Here is a 14,682-nt window from a genome sequence, read left to right as displayed (position 1 = left end):
TCAGATCTGAATGAGAAGGATTATAAAAGCTGGAGCCAGCTGCAGCGCTGAAACTGGTGGACGGCTCCCAACAATGTTCTGACTTTGTACAGAGGCTCACCATCATTCCTGAGCTCAATATCTTGAACTGGAGCCAAATCATATACACAATATTATTCCCAGTGAATATACAAAACACGACACAATATTAAAGCTCCTATTCATACATGTAAAATCCTCTAATTCCTGCTTCTTTTTATCTATATGCCAACTTTTATTTATATAATGTGTCAGGAAAAACAAGAAATTATGTGTTTAACCTGAATTTACCTTGCCACAGTACCTCCTATAATACAGTGGTAATTCATGAGCTTATGAAAGCGAGAATGTCTAGACTGTTTAGATGTGAACCTAAATTGCACTGCTGATATAATCGTGTTCATTGCAGCAGCAGGCAGCATCCTGTCTTACTGGAATAAATCTCAGCTGATGTGTTTAAGTGCTTCATTTGCATTCAGGATAATTTCATCACTGTAGTTTATACTTCCTACCAGCAGAGGGCAGTAGCTGCTTAATCAGCTGCCTTAAGACGCTCTGAAGCAGCTTCTATCACTGACATCCTAACCAATATCTTATAGTCGTATTAAGTTTGAACTTCAGAAGTGATGCTGATTATTTAACTGCCCAATATTTCACATCTTTATTGTGAAGTATTGTGAAGACATTTTCTCTTTAGTTTTTGTTGTCTATAGTGCTAAAGTTCTCCATACGCTGGAAAAAACTGCAGACTGGTGACCAGAGCATCATTTCTGTGTTCAGCCTCTCTGCAATGTTGTTGCATATTTGAACTAAAGCAACAGCCCTGGCTCTTTTCATGGGAGTAAAAACAATGAGCGATACCCACAACAAGATTCCAGCCCAACTGCAACAGGTGGTGTTCATGCACTGCACTGTGACCTCGTCCTCCTCCTTCTATTGGGCCAAGAGGAACAGACCTACACCATGATAGAAGAATTGCACCTCCTAATGCGGCTAACTTTTGCTGACAATTTGGATTTAGCCAAGATGTTTGTTATTTTTCTGGCAATGTGCCTCCATACGTTTGAGGGATGGAGTTGTGAAGGTTTGGTATGTTTTGTCAGGTATGTTATTAAATTACAGTGTTCTCATTAGTACTTTGTCACTGCTGTCACATCCAGATATTTATATTATTAAGCTGCTTACACCATAATGAAATGACTTATGCAAAATGACACTTTGTAAAGTGCTTCCCCCTGACCTGTCAGGATGATGCCACCTTTCAAAAACACCTTTATGTGCTTGGTGTGTATAAAATTCCTGTTCACATAGTTTATCCTGATATGCAATGATGAAGTGAGGGTGCAGTCAGGTCAATACAGTTGAGCCAACTCATTTTGGTTTGGATCCAGGAGCCTAACGGGCCCCTGCAGTGTTCGAGACAGGCTTTATTAGACTATCAGACCATAGCAGCCAAATGGAGCACTGGAGAAAGGATTCATTACGATGCTCAGAGGGCGGCCTTCTCTCAGACACATACACAATTAAGAATTCTTTGTATTGACTGGGAATACCCCCCTGCTGGTTTTAACCCCTCATGTTATGAACCACTGAGCCTGAAACCACTGAAGTTTTATCCCTCCCTGTTTCCTCCAAGGCGCTCCTATATCTCCCTCTCTCTCTGTTTTCTCCCCATTACTGTTCCTCAACTTACAGAACGAAGGAGCCTGCACACACCTTCGTCCTTCCTCCACAAATTTATTCCCTTCTCCATCCTCCTCCACTTCTTCTGCATCTCTCAGTCTGTTCTCATTATAATGCATCCTTCTTGTTGTTCCTGATAGAGTGTGAGGTGCGCTGCTTGAACTGGAGACTGCAATCAGGAGTGACAAACATCTCCATAAAGCCACATTTAAAATAGGAGCCACTGCACGCACAAAAACACGCACCCCTTCGTGTCCATCAGTGTTTATCTCATCAGCATAGACGTGCGAGGTGAGCTGAGATGAGGAATTCATTTGCTTGCTGCGGTAGGAGGAAGACGGTACAAGGAATATTAGGGCTGGCAACTCCTATAACCTCCGTCTTTTAGTCGTGATGTCTCATTTGTAGTGTGCGCTTGTTTCTCTTTATAGTCACTCAGAGGTTGTAAATGTGAGTCTGGCCTTGATTGTAGAGGAAGACATGGGGGAACATCATCATTAAGACTAGTCTGAGGATGGGGGGATCAATACAAAGACCTTAAGGAGAGAGGCTCCGTCATTTACTATTAATAATGGGCCCTGCCGCCTGCTGTAATAATGCCATTAGGAGTACTGGAAAGAGATACTTCATTTACAGCTAAATGGCTTTCACAATACACCCACAAGTAGAAAATCTGTACATACACGGTGTAATTCACACACACAGACACACACACACACACACACACAAGCGCACAGACACACTCTCTCAGTTACTGACTGACACACACACACACACACACACACACACGCACACACACAGACACACACACACACACACACACATACACACACAAACACACCAAGCGTTCTGAGGCCAGCTCAACTACCTGTTGTAAAGCAAGAAAAATAGACAAGGTCAGATCAGGATAGTCTTAACAGGACAGCTGGAGAGGTGGATGAAGAGACAAACGGAGAGAAACTGTCCAACTTAAATGTCAAATGTGACAAAGCAGGTACAGAGAGGAGGAATAGGGTCAGGACCAAAGAAATAAAATGAGTGGGTAGAGGGAAATGCCGTAGGAAATTAATTATAAATAACTTCTTAAGAGAATAAAACATAAGGGTCATCTCCAGGTCTAAAAAAATCTTTTTAAAAATGCAATGAGATAAGAAAAAAACGTTATTCCTACAATCTAAGAAAGGGATATAACATAGAAAAAGAATGGCAGGAAGTGCAAAGGACAAAGCATTAATGAATATGCAGGGTTAAGTAAATAAACTCTCCACTAGTGGTTTAATTAATATTTCTAAATGATAGCCATGGTTGGTTCCATGACATAGGTGCGAAGTTCATGCTCTTAAGACTATTTTTAATGGCCTTCATTTATTTTATTTTGTTATACTCTTATTTTGAAAGTTATCCGACACTATCGGAAATTCACTGTGGCTACCGTTAGGTGCAATGAATCTCGGAGGTTAACGAGATTTGCAATAATTTGCTATGTCTAGATATATTACTAGTTTAGCTGTGAGAGTGAGGAGAAGGTACGTATAAGTAAGTTGTAAGTGTTTTTAGTTAACGGTAAGTTTGTTTGTGTAGTTTTTAGCCAAGTAATGTAGCTTAAGTTAACGGTTGTGTTACTTTTCTGTTTAAGCTAGCTCCGAACATTCTTTCATCTGGGTCACGTGCATAAATGATGAGCATTAACGTTAACAGTTTTTATTTTCTTCCTTTGTGTTTTTTGCTTACAAGTAGGCTACAGCTTGCTAACGACTTTCAATCGTTGTCATATCAACCAGCTTTTGCACTGCCGCCATATTGAAATGTCACCACAGGTGCAACTAAAAACACTGGTTGATGGCTCCAGCAGTTATTCAGAGTAGAATTAGTTACACTTGTGTCTGAAATTTTCTTATTTCCACATTCCCCCCAGGTCATATGTAATAATAAAAAATGGCCATTATTATAATGATAATATTTATTCTAATAGTGGATATTTGTGAGTCAATGTCCAGCAGTGTGTTCAGTGGTTGAACTTGTTGGTATTTGCCGAAGATGCTCCTGTGTTTGTTCAGAAAGGCAAGAAGGGTGAGAGATACTGTTCATGAGTAGCATGAGCAGAATATGGATGAGGATGCAGGCATAGATAAAATCTTTTGCTTGTTTGTGTTTCAGAGGTGCAGTCGTGTACAGTATATGCTGTCTTCTGCCCTGCAGTTTTGTACTTCTCTGTAGCCTGTGTGACCTCTTGTGGTAGTGCAGGCAAGCTATCAATAACTCTCTCTGAGTGTTGTTGGGTACGACACCTCTTCACCTCAGCTCTCCCTAAACTCTCCTGACCATCAGCTCAGTCCAGCCTTCAACCAGCCATACAGCCCCTTAGTTTCATTGTAGTTGTGTGTGTGTGTGTTTTTTTTTCTGTGGTTGAGGTTGGTAAAAGGAGAAAGCATGCACAAACAAGGCTTGTATGCAGGGGAGAATTCAGTGTTAAGCAAACTTCGAAAAGATGTTTGGACCATGTTTGCATCTCATTGTCTCTTTAGTGTTCTTCTGATCATTTTCATGTAAGTGTAAACATGTTGGTGTGTTTGTGTGCTCAATTATAGTAAGAGTCTTAGTTTGCATGCGTCCCTGAAACGTGACTGCAGGGTTGTATACACTTACAGTTTAGCAGTAAAACTTTGTGAGGAGAGAAACTTAGAGAATCATTGTGGCACAACTGTGCCTCCCTCCTCTCTCAGCCTCTTGGGAGAGTGGGCTTGTCAGACCTAATTATGCCTTCCCAAATCTAACCAAATGGCTCCTGTTAGTTTACATATATCTGCTCCTCCCCCAACCCTCAAGTTGGTGTACATACAAAAAATGCAATTTAGCATGCAACATGTCTCTGAGCCTATATCAAACCATTTTCTTTATATATTTATTTTTAATTGAAACTAGATCAACATTTGGGATTCGTGATAATATTGGCATGTCATGGGTGTCAGCAGAGAAATGAAATATCTACATTTAAACTTCGTTAACAAATATCCAAATATGACAGGCCGATAGTATGATGCTTTGATTATAGTCATGGGATGTGCAGTGTTTACTACTGTTGATGTAATGCTTGATTCATGATTGATTACGTTATTACTTAGTAAGATGCGGTTGTGTTCAGTCCATGTTCAGTTTAAATATAATAAAAATAAAAATACTTCTCATGTTAAAATAATCATCCTTGTTTTACATGTTGAAAGTTGAAAAGCATTGTATTTTAAACTGAAAATCTCGAAGATTTCAGTTTTCGTTCTCTTGGCGATAAACGGTAATTGTGGGAGGACACTTCCCAATTGAACCAGACCTTTGTCACAGTAATAACTCTTGATTTTCCTCACTAATGTCACTTTCCTTTTTAGACTGTTTGACTTCATCTGAGCGTAGAATTTGTTTCTTTTTCTTTGGATTTTAACTTTTTTTTGATGTTGTATCTGTAGTCATCAATCCTTTCTTTGTTTGTTCAGCCATAGTAGATTACTGTTCTCTTCATGTAATTCCAGACAGACTCGATGATGTCAAGATCAGGTCTCTGTGGGGGCCATATTATCACTTCCAGGACTTCTTGTTCTTTTTTACGCTGAAGATAGTTCTTAATGACATTGGCTGTACGTTTGAGGTCGTTGTCCTGCTGCAGAATACATTTGGGGCCAATCATACGCCTCCCTGATGGTATTGCATGATGGAGAAGTATCTGCCTGTATTTCTCAGCATTGAGGACACCATTAATCCTGACCACATCTCCAACTCCATTTGCAGAAATGCAGCCCCAAACTTGCAAGGAACCTCCACCATGCTTCACTGTTGCCTGCAGACACTCATTATTGCACCGCTCTCCAGCCCTTCAGCGAACAAACTGCCTTCTGCTAAAGCCAAATATTTCAAATTTTGACTCATCAGTCCAGAGCACTTGCTGCCATTTTTCTGCACCCCAGTTCCTATGTTTTCGTGCATGGTTGAGTCGCTTGGCCTTGTTTCCATGTCGGAGGTATGGCTTTTTGGCTGCAACTCTTGCATGAAGACCACTTCTGGCCAGATATCTCTGGATAGTCGATGAGTGTACCTGGGTCCCACTGGTTTCTGCCAGTTCTGAGCTGATGGCACTGCTGGACATCTTCCGATTTTGAAGAGAAATAAGCTTGATGACTTTTATATCTGCTGCACCACGTTTCCTTTGCTGACCACTGCGTCTACGATCCTCAACGTTGCCCATTTCTTTGTGCTTCTTCAAAAGGGGTTGAACAGCACATCTTGAAACCTCAGTCTGCTTTGAAATCTTTGTCTAAAATCACCATAGAAAAACGTGGGATTTAGAAAGTGTCAATAAGTTCAATGGCTTTAGCTGTGGCACTGTCATATGATGCCATCTTTGCAACGAGTCAGTTCTTGAAATTTCTGTCCCAGTCAACTTTATTGTGAAATGAAAGAGCCTTGGAGCAACAACAGCTCATCCACAAATTGGCGAATTCACAAAGCAGGGGCCGAGGACAGCTGAAGGCTGTAGCATGAAAATGCCTATCATCTGTTGCATCACTCACTACTAGTTCCAGAATGCCTCTGGAAGCAACGTCAATCCTGTTTACACTTGGTTTTAAAACGCTTCTGGTCATCCAAACATAAGTGGACTCCTGAGACACATTGCTGCAAACTTCTGTGTCCATCATCTGTATATTCAACCTAGTGCTGACGGAAAGGGCTGTCTGATGCAAGGTGAAGCCGTGAAAATATTAAAAGAATATTGCGCACACTGGCCGGCTTCTGAACGTACACTCATGGAGGATATGTATCTTATACAACCTCACAAAAAGCGGAGGTACAGTCAAGCTGCTGTCTCAGCTTGACTGTACCCCTAAAAACAATGTTCATATAGGGTAAGGGTTTGGTGTGGAGGAACTTGGTTTGCCTGCACAGAGCCCTGACCTCATTGTAATTGATCCATTTAGTGTGTCATTTCAAATTCAACAACTTGATTTTGAACAAACTACCAGCCCCCATTATTCCACGACATACTCTTGTGAATAGCCTTTCAAGAAAAGTATGCTTTTGTATGGCTTTGGGCCTTATGTCTAAAGGAATAACAGGCACATAGCAGAAAAAGAAAAGATAATGTCGGTTTGGTCAGTGTAACACTCATTCTGTGGGGAGAACTGAAGGATTTGAAATAGAAAGAAGAGCAGAGTTAAATGTTTGGCAGCTCAATCTTTTTTCTGTGTGGATTAAAGAATATCTCGTCAGCATTAAAGATGCATCTAAGTATCACATTTTAAAATGTTTTCTGTTAAAAAGAGCAAATATACCAACCCATCATTCACATAAGAGGTTAAGTCCCCTATCTAAATTTCACGCATGCTTATGTAAGTTAGCACCACACAATTTCAACCAATCAATCTGCAACATTTAGCCGCAGAGCACCAAGAACGCTCAGTCAGTTAGCTAGCTACTGCGCTATGGAGAACGTCTGCCTACGCCCACTTCTCAACGATCAAATCAAATCCCTCTAATGATATGTCCCGCCTGCACGTCCTGTTTCAGCTCGACTTTAACATGGAAAGAGAGCAGGGATACATGTGTGGCAGGTGAGACTGGTGAACCATGTTTCTGTTATGATTAAAGAATATGAGCGTCTCATCTTCTGAACGTGTTTCGCATGCCGGTTAGCTCAGCCTCGGGCTACATGCTGTTTTGAAGAAGACAGCTTATCAAGATAAGTGACAGGTGTTGGAGTGTGTTCCTGACCTGCTGAGGGCGTTCGGGGGAAGATTAACAATTTATTTATCTACCTCTGGCAGAAAAGTTGTATTACAACCAGGTCTGCTATATTTTCAGCTTTAACATTCCTGCTTTGACTGTAGTTTCATCCTCATAAATGTTTTCACTAAGATGGAAAGGTGAACAACACACCCTAAGGTGTATTATTTAAACATGTAAAGAAAAAAAATAAGTACGATATCTAATCCACACTATTTTTTAGGCATTCGTTTGGTTTGGTTTTAGGATTATGGTAAGATATTTTGATTTTCATTGGATTTGATTAATGTTCAATTGTTCAGTTCAGATGACTATTGATGTCAAAATAGGCTCTTATGATTTTTGAATCCTATAAAGGGATAGTTCGGTTTGTGTGAAGTGGTGTTGTATGAGATAAGTATGAGATACTACATACAGTGGATGCCGGTCAGCATGGCCCCGTTGTTTAGGAACGGTGTAATGTCAGTTTTTGCATTTAAAAACTCTAACAAAGAGCTGTGGATTTTGTTCTGGTTTCTGTGCTCTCATTTAAAACGGCAGAGTTGCTTTTGTAAGTTTATAGGAGTATGTCTTGCCTTTCTGTTGCACATTGCAGTGTAGGACAAAAATGTCCATCAACACCACACTAAGAAATCTGCTGATGTAGGGGCATTGCTGTGGCGTACGGGCTAAAGTCCATATCACAAAAACTGCAATGTCCTGCAGTGGTAACCCTTTCTCTTTTTTTCTGCATTTCCTGTCGGTCTCTTAACTATACTTTAAATCAAGGGCAGAATTGTGTCCCCTTGAGTTTAGTGTATTGGCATTTTGATGTACACATTGTTTTACTCACAGTTATGGTATCTATTAGAATGGAGTAATTTACTTTGAAACACAAAAACAGTTTTGCCCAAGAGAGCATTGGATTATATTGTGAATTCTTTTTGTTGATTCCTGGGATTTCTGCCAAAATGCTTACACAGTTGCTTGTATTGTACAGCCTCTGATTTCCCCTCATTCGGATCCCAGCAGCATGCTTAACACTCAGAGCACAGTTAACTCACCCAGCAGCAACTGAGCGGACACACTACGAGATATTTAACATACAAATTTAACACACAGGCCACTAGAGACACACTCTACCATTGCAGTGTGCTGATCAATGTGGAGGCTGCTGTGATGGAGGGAGTAACAGCAGTATTTGTTTAGCAGCTGCTGCAGGGATGTGGAGCATGCTGGAAGGGTTTTTTCTTGGGGGTGGGGGGGGTCAGCTTGCGGTCAGTAGGTAGGCAGGAGACTATGTGACCTGCATGGACTAACATAATGCTTCACTGCACAGAAGCTGCAAAGATTGCTGTCTTCTTGATGAGTTTGTGATTTACATTGCTATCAACTTTTCCCCCTCTGTGCGCCACAGCTCTTGGAAATGTTCCTTAGAATCTTTTCCACCTTGTTGAAACAGCCGGCGACAAAACAACTTCACAGTGATGTTTCCAGCATCAAGTTTAACTCTGAGGTTGCTAAATTTGCTTATTTGAAGAGCTTTGCCAATAAAGCTTAATTAAAGACACGGATCCTCCTCCACACTGAGCTGAGTAATCATATCATGAGCGTGTGTTTCTGTGTTGGTGTTTGTTTATTCCTTGTATTCAGACCGATCCTGCCCGAGACGTGGCTCAAGGCATCTTCACTGGTGTCTGCAGCTGTGAGCTCATCAGCCCTCCGTGTGCTTATGTGTGTGTAACCTCAGTGTGACATATGCTGCTGCATTTCACAGCATTTCTCTCCAGTCAGTGACGTCTACACAAGGTCAAACAGGGAGAGCATCTGTTGGGTAAGGCACACAGTATTTGAGGTTGTCAGGGAGCATCTGGGTGCACTCACACACACAGAGACTCAGAAATACAGACACACATCTACAAATACATTCAAACACACTATTTATTTTATACTCTTGCAGAGTGTCTCTGTCTTTCAGGCTTTTGCACACACACACAAACACTAACCATACAAAAGAATAAACACTCCAGTGCAGTAACAGCAGCAGCAGATAGGGGCTGCTGCAGGACTGTAGGAGCTCTTTAGCCAATCCAATGGCTGGTTGTTAGGAGCCCGGCTTCCCACTGGCACATCTCCTTCTCCTCTCTTTTCTCCCGACGGTCGTCGTCTCCCTCCATCTCTCTGCAGCTCTCTGCATCTCCCTTCCCCCTCGTCCTCGTCCTTTTCTCTGGGATTAAAATTGGCTGCAGCCAGGTGCTGCTTGTGTGTGTGTGCTGGAGCAGCTGTTGAGAAGCAGAGGCAGCAGGGAGGACACTGAGGTTTCACCGAGACGGCAGAAGATGTGCGGCACTTGGTTACAAGGCTAGAGGACGCCTGGGAGGACAGGCTGTCTGTGGATATATACCTGTAGAGAAAGGACCGCTTTTGTCAACATCTGGGCTCGCTACTGATGAGGTGTCTGGTCTGCACTTCCTTTCACGTCACCGTCTGTCTCTCCATCCCTCTCTGTACATACATCTGTGTGTGGCGGTGTGCATGTATAAATATGTGTGCGTTGCATGTCAAATAAATGGCCTATGTCTGATTACATAGCTGCATGATGTGATGTTTACCCATTTGAAAACTGCGACAGGCCTAAAAATGTTAATGAAGATTTCATCCTGTCTTCCTTTGTTTTCCTGCTCTCTCCTCTCCTCGAGCTTTGCTGTTTGTGAAGCAATTCACTGTGCTTCACAGCCTCGCTAAAATGGTGTCAGTTTACATAAGATGTTATTCCAAAAAGATTCATTATTGCAGAAAAAAATAGTCTCCTGTGTCAGCATCATACATGCAGGTGTCGGGAAGTGTCCATGCAGTGTGCCCCTGTTTAAAGAATTTCCTCTCTGGCTGTATGCTGTATTTTCTCTTTGACGGGTTTGAGCTGCATTCATCTCAACCGGTAGGCCGAAACCTGTCAAGGCAATTCAGCAGGAGGTCGCTAGAGTATGCATGAGTGAGAAGACATGTTTTTCATTTGTAAATGCATGGCATGTAACCTCATACCTCCTGCTGTCGATTGTGATAGTCTTGCATACCGAATGTTGTGTGGAGAATAAGTTCTCCTCCTCTCATCCTCTCGGGCTTCTTTGCTTTGGGATGAAGGGAGGAGAAACCATTCATGGACATTATCATACAGTGTGTGTTCAGCACAGATATGCTGGTCTGCTCTAAGTCTTCTGCCTGCACTTATGTTAGTCATTCGTTTTACTGTGCTTCAGTTTGTGGACTTAATGAGAAGGAAGACGGTTTGTGCAGCGAATAATTAGCAGAGACGGAGAGAGAGAGAGAGATGAGGTGGTGTGAGCTACTGTCCTCTGTGGGCCTTTTTCACCCAACCCGCTGACACCGCACATTTAGCCCCAAGGGGATCACTGGTTTACACAATTACCATGATCTCTGTGTGTGTGTGTGTGTGTGTGTGTGTGTGTGCGTGTTGTAACCTCTGCTGTTTTGCTTTGGTGTGAAAACCGGCTCCTTCATGCTATCTTGATGAAGCCATTTTGCCTCATATTGAACCACAAAAGCTTGTTTTTTCATGCCCATCACATATATTTAACTCCTTTACTCCTTTTTCAGGAGGATTAATATTGTTCAGTTTTCTTTCATCTTCACTGACGAGCTGCATTCTGTATCAGCCTGCTGCACTGTTTGCTGACGCTCAACAATGTTTTCACAGAGACAATTATTTAAACTCAACATGAAAGATCCCATTGAACTGAAATATTCTAGCTGTCATGTGCATCATTTTATTTACAATACCCCAAAATTCAGCCAGAAATATTTGATATCTTTGGAAAGTTTTGTGAGTTTGAAGGATGTGTGGCTGCTCTGCTGGAGTGTGTATTGTCTGGACTTCATCACAGGTTGCTTGTTCTTCCAGTGTGGTGAAATCCTTGTATTTTTTTCTATGGTTGTCTCTATGGCCAACCTTAAATATCTTAAAACAAAAGATTTCTGCAGATAAATCCAGCAAGATTTCCCTTTACAGGTTTGTCTGTACTGCATGTGATCAAATAAGAGCGAACACTAACTCTCTCTCCCTGTGTTTGTGTTCAGGGGGGGTGGTTGACAAGGATTTGCGACACTACCTCAACCTGCGCTTCTCCAAGGGTTCAGTGGACCACGACCACCAGCAGATCATCAGAGACAACCTCTACCTCCGCACCGTTCCCTGTGAGTTCACATCACTCCGCCTCTATCGCTCCCTCCTTCTGGCCTCCATCACTCCCTCAATCTCCTCTGCCTCACTGTGGGTCTTTCATTGTCTTTTTCGTCGTCTTTCTTAGACATCATTTTCCCGTCCCTCCTCCTCTCCCTTTATTCCTTTCTCTGTTTTAGTTCTCCCTCCTCGCCCTCGGGACTTTGCCCTCGTACATTTTCATCACACACGCTCTTTTCTCTCGGTCTCTCACGTCTACGGCTCCCTCTCTTCTCTCAATCGTCCGGCTGCTGAGCTCTCAGCCTGAGGTTTCCACGGCAACCAGCCTCTTGTCTCGAGGCTTGCGTTGCCTTGACGCCCTACCCCCTTCAGCACACGCTGCACACGCACAACACACACACACAGATATACAAAGATAATAACACGTCAATCGCTGGGATAGATTAGGAAGGATGTTTCCTAATGCTGGACGTCTTCACACTGAAACATCGTCATGTTGGTTTTATGTGGACGTGTGCATATGTGCTTACATTGTGTCACCAATGTGTGTGCACGCAGCTTGTTGAGGGACGATGTCATTGCTGCGATTGACATTGAGGGGATGCCATCCCCAGCAGCATCCGCCTGCTGTCAATACACCGAGCGGATCATGAATCAGCTTCTCTGGAGACTGGAGCTGTAGACTACATGAGACTCCTTTCATCCATGTATGAAAGGAGGGTCATGTATGTGGATCAGTGCGCAGTGATTTGATGTTTGTTGACGGGCTTTGTACTTGTCATTTCTTCAGTATCCTCTGTAAATAATCAGTCGTGCTGTCTCTGTGTTTAGCAGGCAAAGGTGGTTGAGCTGAATGAAACGGCCTTTTTGTGGACAGATTCTGATAGAGAACCGTTAAAAACGTAAAGCTCGGGTTTGACGTCATTTATCGATGTTTTCTCTCGGCTGATAGCTTCTACTACACTAGATGTCCTCTGCCGGTGTGTTGGGCCGCTGACACAGAAGTGATTGTTAAATACGCTCTCACAGCTGCACAGTTCCTCAGCCTCTCTCTCCCTCTTTTCCCTCTCCTCACTCCCTCTCTCACTCCTGTCGTCTTCATCTCTTTGCTTTCACTCATCGCTTTCCCTCAAGTCCCCCCCGACTCCCTTCTTCTCTCCCTGTTATTTCTTACAGTCGCCACCTCACTCTATCAGAGTTTCTCTCCCTTTTAATTTTAGGTCCAAACAGCTGACTCTCCTCCTCTCTCTCTCTCTCTCTCTCTCTTTTTTTTTACCTTTGACAGCCTGTTTGCTGTGTAATAGTGCAGTGAAGGCAGACTGACAGGGTGACGACTGAGGTGATATGGACTGGCTGAGGTTCAACACTGCAGGTCCTCACATACTTCAGGCCTGTCAAGGCCGATGAATGGCACAGGCCCCTTTTGGTAACACAAACCATAGTTTTGTCCCCATGTTTCAATAATAGCTTCCGTCAGGCCTTCATGAGAATGGAGAGACAGTCACTCTGTGTGATGTGTGAGTGGTAATGACATCCCCATAATTAGCTGTCTATCACTTAACAAAGCTGATCCAGTGTAATGAAGATTATAGAAATTCAAACTCATGGACCTCCTGCTCGGCAGCTTTGAATCATACTCTGAATATTTGAGTAACATTAACTTACACGTGATATTACAGAGATTACACTTTTTGTTGTAATCCCACGTCCCAGATTTAATTTGCCTTTGGTCAGCAGGCCAACTATGTCGCACAAAATTCAGCATAGTTGGCTGAGGATGCCACAAAAACATTCTCTGCATGACTTCCTGGCATTCAGAGACACACAAAGGCGAGCGTTGCTCAACCATCAGAGTGACACAGCATCAGACGGCTAAAAAACAGGGATGATGGTCCTCAGTGCTGCGCTGCTCGTGCCCGGCAGGCTGTTTGTTGTTGTGGTTTGGAGCGTTGTAAAATCAGTGTTTTTTTCCCTCGTCTGCAGCGCTCTGACCATGCTGTCAGTGCGAGTCTGTCAGCTTGACAAGCAGACGCCACTCTGCATCACAACATGCTGTCACACTGAAGGACGTGGGAGGAAGTGTGTGTCTGAGTTTTGTGTGCGCGTGTATGTGTGTCTGTGTGTTTGTTCATGCAGCCAGAAGGCTCACATGTTGACATCAACTCCTGCATCCTGTTACATCACTTGGCTCAAGGATCGGCCGTTCTCCCCCCTAAAATAATGAATTGAATGTGATAATTTGATTATTATTAATAACTTTATTCACGTGTGGTATTGTTGCCTCCAGACTGCCTGCTGTGTGTGTGTTTGTGTGTGAGTTTTTCCTTATGTGCAGGTTTCTGTTTCAGATGCGTTCACTCTTTAACAGGCCAAATGCCAAAAACTAGTAGGACTCCCATTTGAAAGCACACCAATTTTTTGTACAACAGGGACTGATGCTAATTTCAGACTTAAGAGATCCTCAAATACAAGCGGTTAGGCAGATTCTTAAAGATTGAATCAATACAACAAAAATGCAAAGAAAGCATTTTGGAAAGATTTGAGAGGAATAAGACTTCAGATGGGCATCACATTATGCAGTTTGTATCAACAGATATGATTATCACTGTTTGATATTCTGTCTAACTTCTCAAGCCTTTGAGATTAGCAATTTTCTGGCACCATTTCACGTCATTCACAGGGATCACTTGACCACTTCAGAAAATGAGCCGGAGCTTCTGCCAGTGCGCCTGATGTTGAGAAAAGTAGAGAAGAGTCTTGGACGGCTCTGCTCTTTGCATACAAACAGTGTGAGTGCTTCTTTGATGTGAGCGGAGCTGAGAGAGTAGGACTATGAAATGGGGCTAAAGGAGTTAGAAGATATATAGGGAGAAGCAGGGAGGAGGGGGGGACAGTAAACAGAGAGAGCAAGGGGGAGGGAAGGTGATGGATGTGGACATGAGCAAAGAGGCTCTACAAGAAGATGGAACAAGGGGAGTGGACTGATGAAGAGGTGGTAAAGAGAAGGAGATCAGCAGGGAAGGGAAGACAAGAGTGGA

The 14,682-nt window shown here is 42.8% G+C and overlaps 1 protein-coding gene across 3 annotated transcripts in view; it reads left to right on the top strand.

Moving 5' to 3' along the window:
- Positions 1–14,682, top strand: part of magi2b (membrane associated guanylate kinase, WW and PDZ domain containing 2b) — a 79,504-nt gene that overhangs the window by 7,985 nt on the left and 56,837 nt on the right. For all 3 annotated transcript variants that reach the window (XR_011309718.1, XM_069686532.1, XM_069686534.1), the window contains exon 2: positions 11,542–11,658. Coding sequence is in view for 2 of the 3 variants with exons in the window: in XM_069686532.1 (XP_069542633.1) it covers positions 11,542–11,658 (117 nt within the window). In the remaining variant the exon portion in view is untranslated. The remainder of the gene's footprint in view (positions 1–11,541; positions 11,659–14,682) is intronic.

Source organism: Semicossyphus pulcher, unplaced genomic scaffold (assembly GCF_022749685.1).
Source record: "Semicossyphus pulcher isolate SPU_LCO1_2020_fin unplaced genomic scaffold, fSemPul1.0.p SCAF_8, whole genome shotgun sequence".
NCBI classification, from domain to species: domain Eukaryota; kingdom Metazoa; phylum Chordata; class Actinopteri; order Labriformes; family Labridae; genus Semicossyphus; species Semicossyphus pulcher.
Note: the sequence above shows the minus strand (reverse complement) of the source record. Positions and strands in the feature narration are given on the sequence as shown.